A 19,204-nucleotide genomic window follows, 5' to 3' on the forward strand; every position below is an offset into this window, starting at 1 on the left:
GCACTCAGCACCTTTTAACAAATCGGTGAAATGATCTGAAACGTCACCTAAAATAAGGTCCAAGTTCAGGGCTGTGAGGCACGTTGTCTTCTTATAAACGCTCCATTTTGTCCCACCAAAAAAGGAGGCTGTCCTCAGGGTTACAAAGAAACCAGATCAGTCAGATGTCCCAGGCTGCTTTGCATAACTGGACCCAAACACACGAGCCACGTCTGCGTGCGCCGAAACCGACTGGGAGCTTGTCGAAATGCTCCCAATATTCCTGCTTCTCTCTGCAGCCGAACTGGACATTCAAGACTGGAATGACTATGAAATACACGGGAAGCAACACAAGGACATATTACAGACAAGACATGAAGTTCTCACACGTTTTTACACAAAAAATCTGAGACTAATGTAGGTTTCTGGTTCATTAGTATGAAAAAATAAGGCAGAACTGTGCAGCCTAACTCAGTATCTGTTAACATGAGATTATATTAAACTATAATCTACTGTACGGTACGGCAGTGATACACTGTACTACATAAGGTTGAACACTTAAACCCTGTGTTGTGGAATATTATTGTTTAATATTGCGATGTTGATACCAAACGCGATAAACTCGCAGTTTTCTCACTTTCTCCTCTGTTATCGTGGTCAGCTGAGCCTAAACTAGGCCTCAAGGCCAGCGAGAGTCTGTTGGCTCAACCAGATAGATGAAAAGTATAATGGTCCACGGTTTTATTGCAGTCCAGTCTAAGACAGAGCTTTCCGAGACAGCTGCAGCACGTCCACGTGGAAGGGACGGGTTTATCCCCCTTCATCACTCGTGCCCGAACCTGCTGGCCTTGTGCCTCCTCCCCGGGTGCGGGTGGAAGAGTTTGCCGATGCCGTTGAAGCCCTTGTGTTGCTCCTTGCTCTCCCCGCCCTCCGTCCTCTCCCCGGCCCGCAGCAGCCCGCCCAGGAGTGCCCTGAGCTCGGCCGGCGTGCCCTCGCCCAGGTAGTGGACGGCCTTCTTGCCGTGGTTGTCCCTTTCGTCGACGCTGGCTCCGTAGCGCCGCACGAGCATGGCCGCCACCTCGGCGTGGCCGTGCATGGCCGCGACGTGCAGTGGCGTGTAGCCTCCGTGGGACTTGCTGTCCACGTCCACGTCCACGCCCCTTCGGCCGGAGGCCTCCAGGAGGCCGCGAACGGCGTCGCTGTCGCCACCCTTGGCGGCCCAGTGCAGGGCGGTGAAGCCCGACATGAAGTCCTTCCTCTGGACCAGGCGCGCGTCCCTCAGCAGCAGGGCGTGCACAGAGCCCCACAGCCCCGCCGCACACTTCACCAGCCACTCGTGGGCTAAGGGCTCCAGAGGCACAGACTCGGTGCCATCATCAGCTGGCCTCTTGCTCTTGTTGGGAGCCCTCAACAGGGGGAAGCCCGGGGGGTTCTCCCCCTCTGTCTGTCCAGATCCCCAACTTTTCGCCTTGCAAGGTGAAAGGTCACCAGCAGGCATGTGAGGAGGTTCTGGTTGTTGTTGTTGTTGTGAACCCTGGCGTGCTGCCTGTGCAGAGTCCCCCCTTTCCGGGGACTTCACTGCTATGACAGCGAACACGGGGCCCGCTCGGCCCGGCTGGTCCCCGGGGATGTTCAGCACTCTGAGAGCGGCGGAACCCGACGGGTGCCCCCCTCTCTGCGGGCTGTCCGCGCGCCGGGCACGTCGGGTGGAAGAGGAGCAGCGCGCGCGGTTTTGTTTCTCCCGAGGAGGAGGAGGAGGAGGAGGAGGAGGAGGGGGAGGAGAGCTCGGGCTGTTAACGGGGCTCGAAGCGCTCCGATCCGGCTTCTCATCCCTGACAAAGTCCTGGTACCGCTTCCGCACCACGACGAACTTGACGCCGTCGCTCTGGCGGACCACGGCCACGCTGTTCACCAGCCGCTTGAAGAGCTCCCGGTTCCGCTGCGTCTCCGCCGGGCCGCCGCCGTGGAGCAGGCTCCGAAAATGGGTCACCAGATCACAGTTCCTCACTTGGCCCCCGCGCTCCAGCAGGAAGGACAACACGGACTCTTGGGTCAAAGACATAATTAAAAAAAAAGAAGAAGAAAAGGAGAGAGAGGGGACGAAAAGATATAGATTAAAGGATGAAACCCTGTTGTCCTCCTCCAACCTGCTGCTGCTGCTGCTTCCGGAGACTGTCCCTCCCCTGTCCAACTGTGTCCTCTGCCAGGACACTCCCCGTTTCAGAGGCTGCAGCATCTGAACTCGTCTGAATGTCTGATTAGGAGATTAAATTTAAAACTATAGTGTTCACAGGTGTATTTTAAAAAAAGATCTATATTTATGTCCCGCCTTGCTTTTTTTTTTTTATATTTTGCATTAATTTGCAGTCAGACTCGGGAAAATATTAGACTTTTTTTAGTTGTTTTTTTTGTTGCAAGTTTTATAAATTTTACCTCCTTTATAGGTTTTAATAAAAACCTAAAGCATTTTGGATTAAATCCACATGCCTGAATAAAATGTTTCAGTCAGTGGGGCAACAAAAGGGGGGGCAGGGCGGGGCAACGACCCCCACTCCCCTTTAATAAAATGGCTTACCCCTCCCTCTCCCCCCTTCACCAGACAGCCTTTATAAACCCAATCTGTCTGTCAGCAAAATATCTCACTGGGTGGATTTTGATGAAAGAAATCGGCCAGATGCATGGTTTGGAGTCAACCCAGTTCAAGATGGCCGCCACCTTAGCTTCCATGAAAATGGTTTCCAGTGGTTCATGAGGCATTTTGCTAACAGACAGACAGGGTCGACGCCAACACTCGGTGTTTTAAGTTTTAAGCAGAGATCTCACAAAAGTAGCCCGGATGAATGACTTTGAGCTGCTGCCGTCTCTAATTTAAACTCAAAGTCTGACAGAGTTAAAGTTAATTTTGTGTTTTTAGCTAAATTAAAAAGGGCTTTAATTAAAACGTGGTGCAGCAGTAGTTGAGTCAATCCCAACATTTACTCCAAGCTCTAACTGACTGCATAAGATCTACTTTTAAAGGTTTGCCATCAACAGTTGCAGTCAAACTCCGTTTGTTCATCAGCAGAACATCTCCTGAATCACTGGGTGAAGTTTAATAAAACTCTTAGGAAGTAATCCCTGAATTCACATCTAGAGCTGTTTGATTCTTGAAGTCGTATTGAGTTAAGATTTGATGTGTTTGTCATTGAGCATTGTCCCCTTAGCGCCAATCCTGGCTGTCTGTTAGCAAAATATTTCACGAGCATTAACGTATTTCATGAGATTTCACTGTACTGTATGACATAATTCACAAGGTTTGACTAAAATGACTGTAAATCTGGTCTATTCCAGCATAACATGGTCAGATTTAAACTCTGGCGATTCCTTCAAGGGATGCCTTTGATTTGATGTTGAATTTGAAAAAAAATCTATTAGTCATCCGGAGAAAACATGGAGGTTATTTAAGTTTCATTTGTTCAGTAATTTGTTGATGGTCCCTAAGTGAACCACTGTGTTTAGGAAGCAGGAGACAGAGCTTTGTTTTTTTTTTTTTTTTTTTTTTATTAGAAAGACACAGAGTTGAGCTGACACACATCTCACCAGACATATATACTTTTACATATATAATTTCTATCCATCTCACTGCCAGCACCGGGTCAAACAGCAGGAAGACATCTCTGAGTCCAACCTGGAGCCCCCTGGTGGTCTGGTGCACTTCCGTTTTGTGGCGTCAGCTTTTTTTCTTATGTGCTGGTGTTTTCGGTGTTTGAAGCAGTTTTCCTTTATATTTGTTTTGCATGTTGTATGTTTGTGCTTCTGTCTGTTTTTTTTATTTTTCAGTGATTGCAGCGTTTTTCTCTCTTGCATTCGTCCCTTTGTGTTTGTGTGCGTTTGCGCCTTACCGGCCACCGTATTTCTAGAATCCCGTAAAAACGCTATCGTTGAGACGGAGGGGCGTGTTTTAATTATATGCTACAACGGCCTGCCATAACATGTGACATTAAAAAACCCAGCCCCTTGTTGTGAAGCAGGCGGTTCTGTTGTTGTAATGTCGCCCTCCAGCACCGAGGGGGGTGTCGCCGCGAAGCAGACCGACTGAACGGAGCAGGTTTCGGCTGAAGACGGAGAACTCCTGCGCTCAGCCTCTGGTGATGATGGCGACCGATGAGGTAATGTGGTTTTGTTTTGGTTTGGTTTGTTGTTTCCGCAGTAGGTGATGATGACCCGCTGTCTGGCTGCAGCGGAGAATGATAATAATTTGGCGTTTTGTGGATGGAGACATGATGTCAGCAGCCGAGGGGGATGATTCAGGGATGTTGGAGAGTAGTGGTGGTGGTGCAGTAGCAGGGGTCGCTACTGCTCCGGGAGGGTTTGTTGTTCCTGAGGATGGTTTGGGAGGAAGAGGTGGATTCAGAGAGAGGATGATGATGATGATGATGATGATGATGATGATGATGATGATGCTTCGTCGCACCGTTCTGATAACCAGCAGTGCTCTGCTGTTTTACGGTCTGACAGGTGTTCATGCGCAGATTAAAAGGGCTGTAAGTAGTTTTTATTAAAGGGAGCCAACGACCTAAACTCCTTCATGAAGTTCCTAATAATCCGCGCTAAGAAAAAGAAACCTTTTATTATATGTAGGGGCATGTATAACCTGCATCTTAGAGCAAAAGTGTTAAAGCTGCTGCCATTGGCTCATCAGGGTCACCATGGTGACCACTCACCTGTGTCTGTGCCTCCCTGACAGCAAAGCTTAAAGCCACTGGTTGCAAAACTACGAGACCAGACACAGAAAAGGAAGTTTTTTTCTGATTGACATCAAGTGGCGCAGTTTGAAAAGCCAGCAGTTTCCCAGATGTGCCGATGTGGGCTTCTGAAACGTGGGTCTGCGCTCGACGTAAACAAAGCGCTTTGGCCCAATCTGCTGAAAAGCAGCGCAGAAAGCTGACGTCATGCGGTCGACCCGCCTCTGCCTCGTCGGAATCAGACGGGCGTCGAATCTCGGGAAAGGCGTTCAGGTGGAAACGTGAAAAACAAAAAAGAGAGGGAGAACGAGTGAGACAACAACTTTGGAGAATAAATATCTGGGATCCAGCAGGGCGGTGGACAGAGCTCGGTGTTCAAACACATTGCAGCTAGAAAATTTAGAGTTTAAATTTACTTAACAAATCTGAGCATAAATACGCAACAATACACCAAAACTGTCAGACTCTTCCATCCAAGAACTGCTCTTCATGGACGTCGCCATCGCTGACCTCCATTCAGTCACTTCAGCTGAAGGTCATCCGTTGGCAGCTGTCCTCCAATCTTCCTTACAATTTTTTTAATTTAAGAACACGTTAACCATCGATATGATTGAAAAAGCAGCCACAGTCTGAAGAAAAGCTTTCAGAAAGCTGACAAAAAAACCAAAACATGACCACTTTAAAGCAACACATGAAGAAATGCAGACCGGTTTAAAACTTATGCACAGAGCATTCTGAAAATTGCAAGCCTTTAATTTAATGTGTTGTCTGACGATCATGGGGGGGTTTATGGATACAAGGGCAACCATCAGCCTGGATATCCTCCCGTCCCGTGAAATAACTCCCAGATAAAGAGCTCTTTGTATTTCTGCATGTGTGTGTGTTGGTGTGTGTGTGTGTGTGTGTGTGTGTGTTAGAAACAGATGATTGTTGCATTGAGCACATCTTCGTGGCCGTCACGTCGAGCCTTTTGCAAGATGCCAATGTCCCCCTCAGAGAGTCCGGTTTGGGTGAAGGGAACGGCCTCGGCGTGCCAGCTCGCCGAGCCGAAGCGAAGCCACATCCGCTCTGCGTGACCTGGAACTCTGACACACACAGAGAGGTGGGGGGGGGGGAACGCTTCGATTTGGTTCAATTGACACGAAAACCACGAAAAGTTGAAGTTTCTCCTTAATCTTGTAAACAGAACCCAGTCTTTTAGCAGCATCTAGTGAAGGGAAGCTGTTTTTATTGTACAGAAGCGTTGCGTTTAAACTCTCTCCGTGTACCCAAAAGCATAAAATCTTTATATCTGACTACTGAAGCCATGATCTGCCTCGGTGCTCTTTATTTCAAATAGTTGTACATGTCTGTTCCTGATGAATTTGCTTTGACAGTTCGAACCTTTCTGTAGATCGGACAGTTCACCTGAAGAGGGAAGTGTCCTCGTTTGCAAAGAAGCCTTTTAAGCTTCAAATGAATCATTTGGGGAATAAAATCTGTCAAAAAAAAATGTGGCTGTACTTCACAGTTTTATGTCAGACATTACCTTTTTATTTGGTGAAGCCAAAACTCTGAGATGTTTTTTTTTATTTCTTTAAAGCAGGGTTCTGTGGAAAGGTTATTAGCCGTTAGCATCTTACCTGTTGTAGATACAAAAATGGGCGGTCCCAGAGTCCAAAAACTGACACAGCACTCCTTACCAGCTGGTGGCGGTAATGTTCCATTAAGCTGCTCGCCAGACACCATTAAACACGTCGAAGAAAAGAAGACCGTACAAAAACCAGTCACCGCGCGGAATTATTAAAAAATGGCGGGTCGGGTTGTCGTTAGAGAGTGGTCCTTGTGATGCAACCAGTGACTCCGCCCCCTAACCAATCAGTAAGCGACAGTCTTCTGATGTCGCGTTTTCAGGCCAGCATGGTACACTTGGAACCACGGCGAAGTACGTTCTAAAAAAAAAGGTGCTGGTTCCACGAATCCTTGCTGGTGGAAAAGCCTTGTAATCGTAGAGGCGCCTCGTGGAAAAGAGACTCTAGAGATCAGACCTGAACCTCCTGACTCCTCCATGGAGCCCATTGAAAGGATCTTAAGCTTAAGATCTCCTTCCTGCCGTTTCTCCCAACGTGTCTCCTCAGGGTGAAGAAAAGCGAAGCCTGGAGCTCGGCGGCCACGTGGGCTTTAACAGTCTCCCCTGTCAGCTGGTCAGCAAGCTCGCTGCGCGGGGATTCGGCTTCAACATCCTCTGTGTGGGTACGTGTGACCACGGCGTGAGCTCGGGCGCCGTCCCGGAGCGGCGGCGTGTCGCCTAACTGTCGGCTCTCCGTTCTTCTCTTTAAGGTGAGACGGGAATAGGCAAGTCGACGCTGGTGAACACCCTGTTCGGCCGCCCGTTCGAAAACGAGGAGGCCGGCCACTACGAGGACAGAGTGAGGCTCCGCTCGCAGACGCACGAGCTGCAGGAGAACGCCGTCAGGCTCAGGCTGACCGTGGTGCACACCGTGGGGTTCGGAGACCAGATCAACAACGAGCAGAGGTGCAGAGCAGCTTTCTACTCACCTGAGCACTTGAATGGAGTTGCCTGCGTGTGTTTGTCTGTTAGCAAAACATCTCATGCACCATGGGGGCAGATTTCAATGACACTCTCAGAAAGTAATCACTGGATGTGCGCCTACAACTGATTCACTTCTGGACTCATCTTGATTTAAGATGGTCACCACAGCTAATCAAACCGAGCAAACATGAAAATGGCTATAAACCCGTCAGTTATACAGATATTGAGCTATAATTTGGTGTGGTAGTAGCTGAGAGTCATCCCTAACACATATTCTGAGCACTTACAGATTTAAACAAGATCTTTGTTTAAAACAAAGCCGTGAATAATATGCATTTCTTCAACGATAGCTAGCTTCCCTCCAAAGGTTTCTTTAAGTGTCACAATGTAGGTTCTTTTTTTTGTATAATTTTGCAAACACACAAACAGAATGAAAGAAGTAAGAAACCTAAAACTGTTAAAATGCTGAACATTTTAGCTGCTGATGTCTCCCGGTGTGATAAGCGGCAGCCTCTTGCTGTTTAGCTGTAGTTGGATTCAGAGACTGAAAGCCTTCTTGGCATGTCAGCTGAAGAGGGGGAAGAGGAAATGGCTGACAGAACGAACTCTGAATCCAGAGCCCTTCGAGAGGTCAGTCAGCAGGAAGCATGAAAATCTGGCATTCCTGACGGAGTGCAGCGTTCGTCAGCAAGACGCCACCACGTCTCTGAAGCTTTGAGAGTCCTCCTGTTTGTGAACATATGACGCAAATGACCCCGCTGCCGTGTCACCCGCAGCTACAAGCCCATCCTTGACTATCTCGACGCCCAGTTTGAGAAGTACCTCGAGGAGGAGCTAAAAATCCGACGCTCCCTCGCCGACTACGACGACACCCGGATCCACGCGTGCCTCTACTTCATCGCTCCCAACGGCCACTCCCTGAAGGCTCTGGATCTCGTCACGATGAAGAAACTGGAGAACAAGGTGAGCAAGGTTTTTTTTTTTTATTTTCATTTTGCGCCCACCGCGAGGCTGCCGCCGCTCACGCTTCGCCCGCTCCACCCAGGTGAACATCATCCCCGTCGTGGCGAAGGCCGACGTCGTGTCCAAGAGCGACCTGAAGAACCTGAAGAAGAACATCATGAACGAGCTGCTCAGCTACGGAGTGCAGATCTATCAGTTTCCCACGGAGGACGAGGACGTTGCCGAGATCAACTCCTCCATGAACGTAAGTCACAAAACAACAACAAAAAAAAGGTCAATTTTTGTCTCCTTATAAGAAAACCAGTCTGTGCCACACGTTCCAGAGACTGCCTCCTGGTGGCAGCAACCCTCCATTACATGTAGGCGTATACAGAGCACCGCTGTAGTTCAAGTCTACGATTTTTACACAAATTGAGTCTCTTGCTTTAAATATTCATGGGTTACATGTATCCTGGAGTAAATACTATGCTAAACTAAAAACATTACTCCGTTCACACACGTTAACCACGTTTGCCCTCTGTGTTGCAGTCTTGTCTCCCCTTCGCTGTGGTTGGAAGCACAGAGGACGTTAAAGTGGGGAACAGGATGGTGAAAGGACGGCTGTACCCATGGGGGGCGGTGCAGGGTGAGCCTGTGCTTTCAAAAGCATCGTATGCGTGCCGTGGAAGGGCTCTGTTGGTTTGTTCACGTCAAATCAGATGCGATAAGAGAAAAATGTTTGTTTTTTTTCTTCTTTTAGGGGGCAGTTTTTGTAAAATTCAAAGCATGTCGTTGCAGATCCTTGCTAACCGAGCTTCTGGTTTTTTTTGTTTTTGTTTTTAGTGGAAAACGAGGACCATTGTGATCTGGTGAAGCTGAGGGAGATGCTGCTGCGTGTCAACACGGAGGATCTCCGGGAGCAAACCCATTCTCGTCACTACGAGCTGTACCGTCGCTGCAAGCTGGAGGAGATGGGCTTCAAGGACACGGGCCCTGACAGCCAGTCGTTCAGGTGATACACACCGCGCTGCCGGCGTGATTCATCCGGGTTAGAATCCCGTCTAGCCGTCCATTTTATGTGGGTAAAGGTTGCCAGTCCGCCACAGGGCCGTTTGGAGACAAAAACAGACGGCACACACTCCCCCTCTGTGACAATATAGAGTCATCAGTTAACCGAACGTGCTTGTTTTTGGACTGTGGGAGGAAACCGGGGCACCTGGAGAAAACCCAGTGAGGAGGATTTTTAAGGGTGTTTACATTTTGCACGCTGGGTGCAGGTCGTAGGTTGGAGCAGAGATGTGGCTGGGGGTCGTTTTCAAAAGATTATGTTTTGGCTGTCCACACGGAAATGCAAGGGTGACATTTCAACATGTTGTTGCTCGGAAAAAATACAGTTTTGGGGACTTTTAAAATGCAATTTCTGTGCTGATGCAAGGCTGAAATAATAATAAAACAACAACTTTTGCATATTTACACAAAAACGTTCCCTCATACCTGTCAGAAACCCCTTGTTCTTTCTGATGATGTTAAGATGTCGCCTGAGTACAACTTGGTTTAGTGAATTAATCCTATCTGAACTTGTTTCTGTTCAGATTAATTCCACACTCTCAAAAAAACTCTCATTTGTTGTTGCTCTTAAGTAAATGCAATGCTTTTAAAATCAACACCTTTTTGAGTCTGAAGTGATTAGAAGCTCAGGAGTCAAGAAATGTCCTCTAAATAATACGATAAATTGTAAAATTTCAGAATGTGTTTCAATAGCTTTTCAATTTATACCTCCTGTAAAAGCATCCTTCTGTTTAGAAATGGTAATTATATTCTGTTATCTTTGGGGGTTTTTTGTCCTGTGGTCAAGTTAAAGTCATAAATTACAGCTGCATGTGGCTCCTGCTGCCAAGTCTTGTACCGTAATGTCGTCTTTCCTCCGATGTCCAGCCTTCAGGAGACGTACGAAGCCAAGAGGAAGGAGTTCTTCAGAGAGCTGCAGCACAAAGAGGAGTCGATGAGACAGATGTTCGTCAACAAAGTGAAAGAAACCGAGGCGGAGCTGAAAGAAAAGGAAAAAGAGGTGAGAGGGGGGGTGGTGGTGCCAACGGTGTAACCTCCTCGATGACCGGAAACGAGCGCATTATTATTTCACTTCTGCCGTCCCCGCCGCGAATCTTTAGCTTCACGAGAGGTTCGAGCAGCTGAAGCGGGTGCACCACGACGAAAAGAAACACCTGGAGGAGAAGAGACGAGAGCTGGAGGAGGAGATGAACGCCTTCAACCGCAGAAAGGTGGCTGCGGAAACCCTGATGGGCCAGGCGCTGCAAGGATGTTCACAGCAGCCGCTCAAGAAGGACAAAGACAAGAAGAAGTGAGTCGCTCCTTTCTGTTTTCATGTACAGGTTCTCAGCGCAAACTACGAAATCAAACATACAGAAGCCGGTCCTGAACTGTATGGAATGGTGCGCTTTGATCTGCATACCTCACGCAACAAATCGGATAATTTGCTTCTACGTCATAATTTACTGAATCTCACATAAACATTAGAAGGAAGCAGACGCGAATCGTCTTGTTTGGTTTATGTCGGCGTGATGGGACACAGAGAAGATTAATGAGATTGCGTTATCTTCTCAGAGGCCATTTTTGACTCAGAATCCGATGAAAGGGACATACAGACTGACACCGTAGGAAGGGTCACAGCTTGCACGCCGCAGCCTGATGCTTCTGTCTCCGCAGGCTGACCTGCCAGACTCGATTTCAGTCAGGGCCTGTTTACGTTTATCTCAGTCTGTTTACATCTGACTCGCCTCACTGATGCTCACGCCGCGTGGAGCGCAGCTGATACCCAGTTGAACCACATGGAGCCCGTTTTTGTTGTTGTTGATTTTCAGTTATAATGCAGAAAACGCATCATTTACACTGAGAAAAGTAGGTGGATGGGAAGACAGCTTATGTTTTTAATTGGGAATTGCAAGCAAATTCTCCACTATTATCCAAAAACGTCCAAAAACTACTACAATATATCTCAACTGCAGGATTATATCACTTTAGGTGTTTCATGGTTTTGCTCATATATGACAAACTCGTGAGGAACTTTTGTCATGGTGGCAATAAATTACCAGGATTTTTGATCCTGAACAAAAATAACAACAAATGTTCTTTGACGCTCAAGTAAAAACACTTCCTACGCTAATGGTTGAAAGCTAAAGTTAGCTGTCATACAAGCTGATTGGTTTGTAAAATGGAAAAAACAAACAAAACTAGAACCTTAATTTACTGAAATAGTTTCAATGTTGACAGGATTGTTTAATCAGCTTTACTATATTATTCTTTTAGTGAACCCGTTCAGAGTAATAAACAGAAAACTATCAGCAGACAGACTTATGTAGAGTGAAATAAATGCTTCAAACATGGCGTCAGTGCTGTTGGACGTGACCTTGAAGCCATTTTAAATGATTACCTCAATAAAGCATCTCTTTAAACGATCTATAAACTATAAAAACTGGAGTAGAGTTACCATCTTGACGTCATAAATAAACTAAAATATCTTAAAGTTAATGAATCCTTAGAGAGGTTTTGGCACATTTTTGTCCTTTTTTTCTTTTCCCTTCATAGTTGACTTGCGGATCAAAACATCCGAAGACACCAGGAATGTGTCAGCTGTCAGAGGGAAACTTAAATCATGTGTTTTTATGCTTTATTAATGTTTTTGTTAACCTAACTGACAGGATGGCTGTGAAACACGTGTGTATGTGTGCAGTAAAAATGTAGCCTTCCTTAACTTATTTAATTTGTCTGGATGTTAACAGTGCTCAGCGTCGGCTATCATAAGACACCAATTGACCCTGTTCATAAAAATAACTGGTGTTTTTGTATTTACAAGAAGGCCATTTAAATGTTTTAACAATATTCTAAATAAAATGATTAAACACGCAATTAAATAACCATTTACAATGATTAAAAAATTTTTTTTTTTTTTACATATCGTAACAAAAAGGCTTTTACTGACATGTATTTCTAAATACTAGCTTGTCATGTGTTTTTTTTTTTTTAAAGATTGTCCTAATCTGATTGCTGCAAATAAATAACCCTTTTTTTCCCTTTCCTTTCATAGCTTCTTTAGTCTTCCATCAGCGTGCTCCTTAACCTCAGGAAGGAATTTGAATTAGAGGACTTTCTGCTGCATGAAACCATCCGACTAACGATCAGGTGTTGTATTTTTACAATGTTAAATCAAGCTTTTATATAGGAGGAATAATCTTCTTTATGGTGAGCCAGCCTGAAGTCTTCCATGTCGGCTAAACTTTGCTCTTTAACCTTCTAACCAGCGTTCTGTAACGTGGTCTGTGCATGACTCCTGAACTTCACTCCTGCAAGCGGTTTAAAAACTCTCCTTTGCCAAAATATGTTTGTACTAAATGTGCATTTTGCCATGTCCTGCTTGTAAACTGACTGATGAAAACACTGTGAAATATACTGCATAACCTCATGTGCTGTTGTTGTCAAAGGATGCACTTTTTGTTGTCATGTTATGATTTAAAAGCACTTTAAAATCAATCACAGTACAAATACTATCCTAAATTATATTAAGAATAGATGCATTATGTCATGTCATTCTAATATTTATAGCCTTATATTACTTTTCAAAATATATAGCTGTAAGTATTTAACAGTTTAAATTACAAAAAACTATATATTCTGTTGTTAAAAAGCCTGGATATATTTAAATTCGGGATTAAGACTCTTGATGTCAGTAAATCTCTGTTGTGGGTCAGTGCAGGCCTGCTTGCAGATTATGAGCTCTGATGTAATAAAGAGTCACTTTGTCGAAAACTGTGTGTTGGTCTCCCCATATTTATTTATTTATTTTTTAAAGAAAAGACCAAAAAGATGTATAAAAGGTTGGTTATTGTATGATGCAAGCTTTGCAGGTTCTGGTTCCTTCCAGATTGTTCTAGAAACCTGTCAGTGGGTCTAAATTTAGATACAATATGGGACTGTGGGCGGTCTATAGGTCTATGGAAACATTTATTACAATTTTTTTTTTTACTCTGAATAATTTTAATCTAAATTTTTGATTTTACAGTTTAATGAAACTCTACTTAATAATACTGTTCTTCTTTTTTTTTTGATTGGGCCTTAAAAACACTTAGCACGAGAATAAACCCTGAAGTGCAAATTTATTGTTATATAGCACAATAATAGTGGTTGTTTTTAATATTTTAATGCTTGTAAATGTTTATGTTGTCATCCTAATAGGAGCAAATAGTAGTTGGCTGTTTTTCCTCGAGCCTTTTTTGGTGCTAAACAATGATTGGCTCCGGCGCCCAACGAGGGCGGGACCTATTTGTGACTGGTTGGTAATGTACCCAATAGAAACTCGAAATCAGAACCGACGTTTGTCAGCAGCCAATGAAAAGCTCAGCATGTTTGGGCATAGCTTCGTTTTATTCCTCCTTATTTACCTAAACTGTCCTTTTCCCCGTCGCCTTTTGCCAAGGGTAGGGGGGTGTGCATAGGCAGAAAGATAACCTATGCTTGAAACTTCTTTATTTAAAGTTCATACTTCCACTTTTTGTGTTTTACACCTCTTTACACTCGCTTTTAAGAAGCGCGTGCAGAATATTTTTGTAAGCTACTCCATTTTTTAATTAATAAAAGCAGCGAAACTTCAAGGTAAGTAAAACAAGCTTCTCTCTAAAGCATAACACGATATATTTGCTCGCTATTTCTTGTTTAAAACTACTAAGGTTTCGTTGTGTGACAAGTCGTCGGTAAAATAAAGTTGGATTGATTTTTAGCTAGCATTAGCCGTGGTAGCAGCTAACTCAGTCGTTTCTGGGCGCTGTTTATTTCACATTTACCTCTCTGTGAATAAGCCCTGACGCCCACGAAAAGGCTGTCAGCGGTACCGATGTGGTTTTGAGCTCGGTTTGTGTGGTTCGGACCGTGTTGCCTCAGTTTGTTGTCCTCGTCGGGTTCCTCCGTTGGTGTGTGCGGCAGGAACATGTCCCGACATGACGCAGGAGCTGCCCTCCCTCACAAGGCCCGCCGCTTTCAGCTCCGCCTGCATGCCATCAAAACTGTAGAAATAAAATATCCTTATTAGGTTGTAACAATATGGAGACTGTGTAGTGTTTTGTAAGAGGCTTGGGAACCCTGTGAGGCAGATTCTTGTCCCGTTTTAGTGTTTCACGTCCACTTCAGTGACAGCTGAAAGTCTTATTAGATTAGGGTGACCTACAAAAAGCCCTGACCAATGCTCTCCTGCTCTGGTCTTTTTGATCATGGTTGTGTGGTTTGGGTCGTAACTTTCCCGATTTTTTCCTTCTTCTACGCAGATGCTTGACACAGTAACGCCCGCAGTCCAGCCCTTTGCGGTTCAGCTGAAGACTCTGACAGATCTGGAGGGCAGATACCAGCCGAAGCTCAGTGGCCTGAGGCTCATCGACAGCACCCAGGACAATGGCTTCAGGATGACCACCAGGCTGAGAGAGCTGGAGGTGAAGGACCTCCTCTCCCTCTCCAAGTTCTTTGGCTTCTGCTCGGAGACCTTCTCGCTGGCCGTCAGCATGCTCGATCGGTTCCTCTCTGTAATGAAGGTGCGTAAAGGCGCCAGGTCTGTCGCGTAAAGTCCTGAAAGCATTGCTCGTTCTTGTGCTCACGATCCCCTCTCCATTCCCAACAGATCCAGCCGAAGCACCTGTCCTGCGTTGGCTTGTGCTGCTTCTACATTGCTGTGAAGGCTTCAGAGGAGGAGAAGAACGTGCCTCTGGCCAACGACCTGATCCGCATCAGTCAGAATCGCTTTACGGTGTCCGACATGATCAGGATGGAAAAGATCATCATGGAGAAGCTCCACTGGAAGGTGAAGGCCCCCACAGCTCTGCACTTCCTCCGCCTGTTTCACGGTCACATCCAGGAGCAGCTCGATGCTGAGAGGTAAGGACACACGGGTAGTCTGATCAGCCTGAAGAACGTGATCTCATGTTTTAAGATCTTTTGATTTCATAAACTGACTAAAGCAGTTTAGGGTTTGTCTTACACATAGAAGTGACGTTTATTTATATTTCACAGCAGGAACATACTGAGCCTTGACAGACTGGAGGCGCAGCTGAAAGCATGTCACTGCTCATTTGTCTTCTCCAAAATCAAGGTAAGTCGAAAACCTGTTCAGGAAGATCTGCTTCTGTATTCAAAGGCAAAGATTTGTGTTAATTGAATGGGAAATTTTGCCTCAGCTTGAGCAAATGTGTTTTTTTTTTTTTTTAAACACCGCATCCGTTTCCTTCCAGCCGTCTCTCCTCGCCATGGCTCTGCTGTGCTTGGAGGCTCAGGAACAACATGACCCCGAACACGCAAACCAAATATCCGAGGCCCTGGGAAGTCTGCAGCAGCTGCTGAATGTAAGTCCTGATGCCTGCGTACAGTAATGTTCCCTGGTGTAATTCCAAACACCATGTTCATTCGAGCGTCTCTGCTCCGTGCAGGTGAAAGACAGCGACTTGGTGTGCGTGCGAGAGCTGGTGGGGAAATGCCTGGCCGAATATGCCACCACCAAGTGCTCCAAACCCAACGGCCAGAGGCTCCGCTGGACAATCTCGGGCAGAACTGCTCGTCAGCTGAAGCACAGCTACTACAAGATCACTCATCTTCCCACCATACCCGAGTCGGCTTCATAAAGAGTGGGAAGCCCTCGAGTGGGTGCCTTCGCCCGCAGAGAGAAACGGCACCTGCTCTCAATGCAACATCTCATGTTGGCACTGCGGTCACCCAATTATTTTCCTTACAGATCTTCATCAGTGTCGATGGATTTCTTTAAGGAAGAGCTTAGCATCAAGTTAGCTATAGATGGATTAAACACTGTATTTCTTTGTCCCAGTAACAAGGAGTAATACTTCGTCAGAAAGGCTGATCTGTTGCCATCCTGCTAAGTTTTACGTTCCTGGTTGAGTAGTTTGCACAGGTGTACGGTATGTTCTTGTTGAAATCTGTGCCGGGCCTCCAGTCCTGGTACGGGTTGTTGGGTTTTAAGCTATTAATGTATTGAACCACCTAGGTCCTCAGTCCACTATGTGGAAGAGGAGGGAGAAGGATTTTGTGAATAGCACAGATGGAACCAAGAAATCGGGCCCAAGATCCTTAACTCCCACCCTAGGTTGCTAAACTGTCCTGAATGCACACTCCTACCCAAGGTGATATTGTTTTTTTTCTTTCTTTTAACGCGGCGAGGGAGCTCTGCTTTGAGCCAGTGAAGTGGAACTAGTGACGGCGCCGTCACTCGTGGCTAACGTTATTTCAGCTAAAAGCGGCAACAACGGTCCAGTTGTTTTTCACCTGTCGAGCCGCCATGCGCTTGGATCTGGTTTTAGTTTGAGAGAGGTTGCCACTGCAGTGAAAATATGGGGTGGAATTTATCCAGCATTTTCTTTTCCAGTCGCCCCCACCCCGTGTAGACAAAACGTGTCTTTGACTTTTAAACGGGTCAAAGGAAAACACCGATACACGTATGTACTTGCACCTTTCAATAAAACTTTATTGAAAAGCTATAATTGTGCGGTTTTTTTTTTTTTATTAGTAGAAAGGCAACTCAGCTCAACAGCTTTTAACAACTTGAAAGAACAGATCTTCAGTCTTGTTCCTGTATAATAATGAGGCTTTAAAAAAAGAAAAGTCCTTAGAGGCTGAGATAATCCAGAGAACAGTTTGAGTTCAAGTCTTAAATCGAGGTAAAAGCCTCAGCACATCTCCTCGTTAATTGGCTGCTCCAGTGGGACGGGAGTAAGACATCGTGGCTAAAGTCATTTTTGTAAGTTGGAAAAGTCTGGACCTCCGCCGGCAAAATTCCCAGATATTTCCGCACCGCTGAAGTCAAACCCAGGATTCTATTAAAACAATAAATAGATAAAAGAAATCAGGCATACAGAACACATTAGCTTGATTTTAGGAATTGAAATTTGATTATAAATTCAAGCATAAACAGACAAAAACAGGTAAGTAAAAATGTTGATTTCTGCTGTTTATATTTGCAAACCTCTGCTAAATTATTTAGTTTAAGCACTTTAAACGTTAAACTCTTGGTTTGTTAGCGCCTCAAAACAAAGTCTACTACTACCTGATGTTCAAAAGGAGCTGCATAATAAATGGGAAAAATTGTCAATTAGATGTTTATGTAAAGAACCTTTCAATAAATGTAGCTAGATCTAAATAAATTCATTAGAAATGTTCTTTCCCTAAATGTGAACCCGTCTAGTTGACAGGAGGCGTCTCAAAAAGCGTCCTGGCAGCAAGCGGCGCTCGTCTGGGCGTGGGACAGAAATGGGACAAACCTCGCGCTGAAACCTCTCCAGAGTGAGCTTCCTCTGCATCTGGTCCTGGACCCAGGCGTTGGCACAGAACTCCCCCTCCAGCAGGGAGGACCAGCAGTTCCCTGCTTCTCTGTTGGTCTTCATTAAAACGATGTGAATGAGACATTTATCCTCTGAAGAGAAGGAGGAAAAAAAAAAAAAGATGATCAACAACACGGAATCAACACGTCAGAGTACCTTTTATTGGTCGTGTTTGACTCACCGAGCGTCCACGTGGCCTCGTCGGACACGGTCGTGTCAAACAGCTTTCCCTGGCAGGGGTCGAAGGAAAAAATGAGCAGGCGTTATGTTTCCGAGTAGCAGTCAAAACCACAACAAACTACCATTTTAAACCTTGTTAGGTTTGAACTGGAAGATTAAAATGATGCATTCAATAAATGCTGTCCTTATGTTTGTTTGTATTAGAGTTGCTGGAAATGTGAAGAAACCTGCAGAAATTCAGGGTTCAGAAGGTTTTGGACACGAGCAGAAATGTGGCTGAGGCACAACATCTTAGTCCAGATGTTTAGAAATGAAGTGCAGCTAACATGAATACTGGAGAAAAACTACATGGTGGCTGTGTGTACAAATAATCCTATATAATAACCCCTAATAACCCTTATAATTCAAGCTTATTGAGAGCTCTACCGTTTGAACTAATAATTGAATTAATGGTCCTTCTCCCAAAACACATCCTGACGGTTTTTTTTCCACAACAAACCATCGATTTTTCAAGAAAAAATGTTAATAAGCCAAAAATCCAAGGGTCATTTATAACAAACCGTATTGTAGTGAGCTGTATTTGTTTTAATTCAGAATGTCTGCAGCTGTTTTCCCAGAAATAAGATGTAAAATCTGGTAGGTTTTCTCACTGACAACACCTGAGATGTCCAGTCTGGGTCTTGTCGGCGCATGCGCGGAAAGATTTTCCGATTAACGCATTCACAGACATACAAATGTGCATCTATTATAAAAGAGCCAAAACAGAAGACATATAACAAATCAAACCCATCTATGTCTTGATTATTAAACACTAAAGTGCATCTACATGCTAATTATCTACAGATTCTTAAAAGAAAATTCTGGGGACTCGTAACTTTCATCTTCTTTGGCTTTTAAAATTCACTACAGACGAGCTGAAGCCGCACCAACCTTAAATATCTCCTTCCCTTTGACGTGCAGCTCGATGTTTCTGGTTCCTAAAAGACATTTGACCTCTTTGGCGGACGTTCCGTAGGGAACAGTGACTTCGATGAAGACCTCCTCCATGGTCTGGTACCAGGAGCCCCAGGGGGTCTTACACGGGACGACGCCGCTCCGCTCCTCAAAATGCACCGACATGCTGCGGCTCCACACCGCCTCACACCGTTTAATGCTTGTTTCACTCGCTTATATCGACTCCACACGACATCAGCTCCTCTTATTCCAGCTTTTCCATCCACTACTAAAACTTCCACTTCTTCCTCTTTGTTTACTTCCGGTTTTAGGGACGTCATTTTAACCTGCAGCGCCACCTGCCGTCTGGTGAAATGAACTGCAAAAAGGCACAATTGTTTTTAATGGACTAGAGATTGATCAACATCCTTGTTTTCTTTCTTTTATTATGTATTATTTCTTTCCTACTTTTATTTCTCCTTTAAATAACCTAATATGACCACAGCAGAAACATAACCAATCCACTGTTTGTCTAA

The 19,204-nt window shown here is 45.2% G+C and overlaps 4 protein-coding genes across 5 annotated transcripts; 2 read left to right on the forward strand and 2 right to left on the reverse strand.

Annotated features, from left to right (window-relative positions):
* Window positions 1-802: 802 nt before the first annotated feature.
* On the reverse strand, window positions 803-2,041 carry sowahab (sosondowah ankyrin repeat domain family member Ab). The gene has a single exon (XM_037977554.1). It carries the CDS (start codon window positions 2,039-2,041, stop codon window positions 803-805), a length of 1,239 nt encoding a protein of 412 aa, XP_037833482.1.
* Window positions 2,042-3,525: 1,484 nt separating this feature from the next.
* On the forward strand, window positions 3,526-13,821 carry LOC108240620 (septin-8-A). Of its 2 annotated transcripts, XM_025007633.2 has the most exons (11): window positions 3,526-4,127; window positions 6,821-6,935; window positions 7,023-7,218; window positions 8,013-8,199; window positions 8,282-8,443; window positions 8,728-8,824; window positions 9,022-9,190; window positions 10,114-10,246; window positions 10,347-10,537; window positions 12,281-12,375; window positions 12,495-13,821. In XM_025007633.2, exons 1-10 carry the CDS (start codon window positions 4,110-4,112, stop codon window positions 12,333-12,335), a joined length of 1,323 nt encoding a protein of 440 aa, XP_024863401.1. In that variant the 5' UTR covers window positions 3,526-4,109; the 3' UTR covers window positions 12,336-12,375; window positions 12,495-13,821. The 2 variants fall into 2 exon arrangements, with proteins under 2 accessions (XP_024863401.1, XP_017279705.1); XM_017424216.3 differs by having other exon boundaries at window positions 12,281-13,821.
* Window positions 13,650-16,715, forward strand: ccng1 (cyclin G1). The gene is made up of 6 exons (XM_017424186.3): window positions 13,650-13,842; window positions 14,508-14,768; window positions 14,855-15,108; window positions 15,244-15,322; window positions 15,462-15,572; window positions 15,657-16,715. Exons 2-6 carry the CDS (start codon window positions 14,508-14,510, stop codon window positions 15,846-15,848), a joined length of 897 nt encoding a protein of 298 aa, XP_017279675.1. The 5' UTR covers window positions 13,650-13,842; the 3' UTR covers window positions 15,849-16,715.
* nudcd2 (NudC domain containing 2) lies at window positions 16,394-18,988 on the reverse strand. Its single transcript, XM_017424187.3, has 4 exons — window positions 18,666-18,988; window positions 17,737-17,785; window positions 17,496-17,647; window positions 16,394-17,051 (listed from the first exon to the last, which is right to left on the reverse strand). Exons 1-4 carry the CDS (start codon window positions 18,852-18,854, stop codon window positions 16,968-16,970), a joined length of 474 nt encoding a protein of 157 aa, XP_017279676.1. The 5' UTR covers window positions 18,855-18,988; the 3' UTR covers window positions 16,394-16,967.
* Between the last annotated feature and the right edge of the window lie 216 nt (window positions 18,989-19,204).

This window comes from Kryptolebias marmoratus, linkage group LG9 (assembly GCF_001649575.2).
Source record: "Kryptolebias marmoratus isolate JLee-2015 linkage group LG9, ASM164957v2, whole genome shotgun sequence".
NCBI classification, from domain to species: Eukaryota; Metazoa; Chordata; class Actinopteri; order Cyprinodontiformes; family Rivulidae; genus Kryptolebias; species Kryptolebias marmoratus.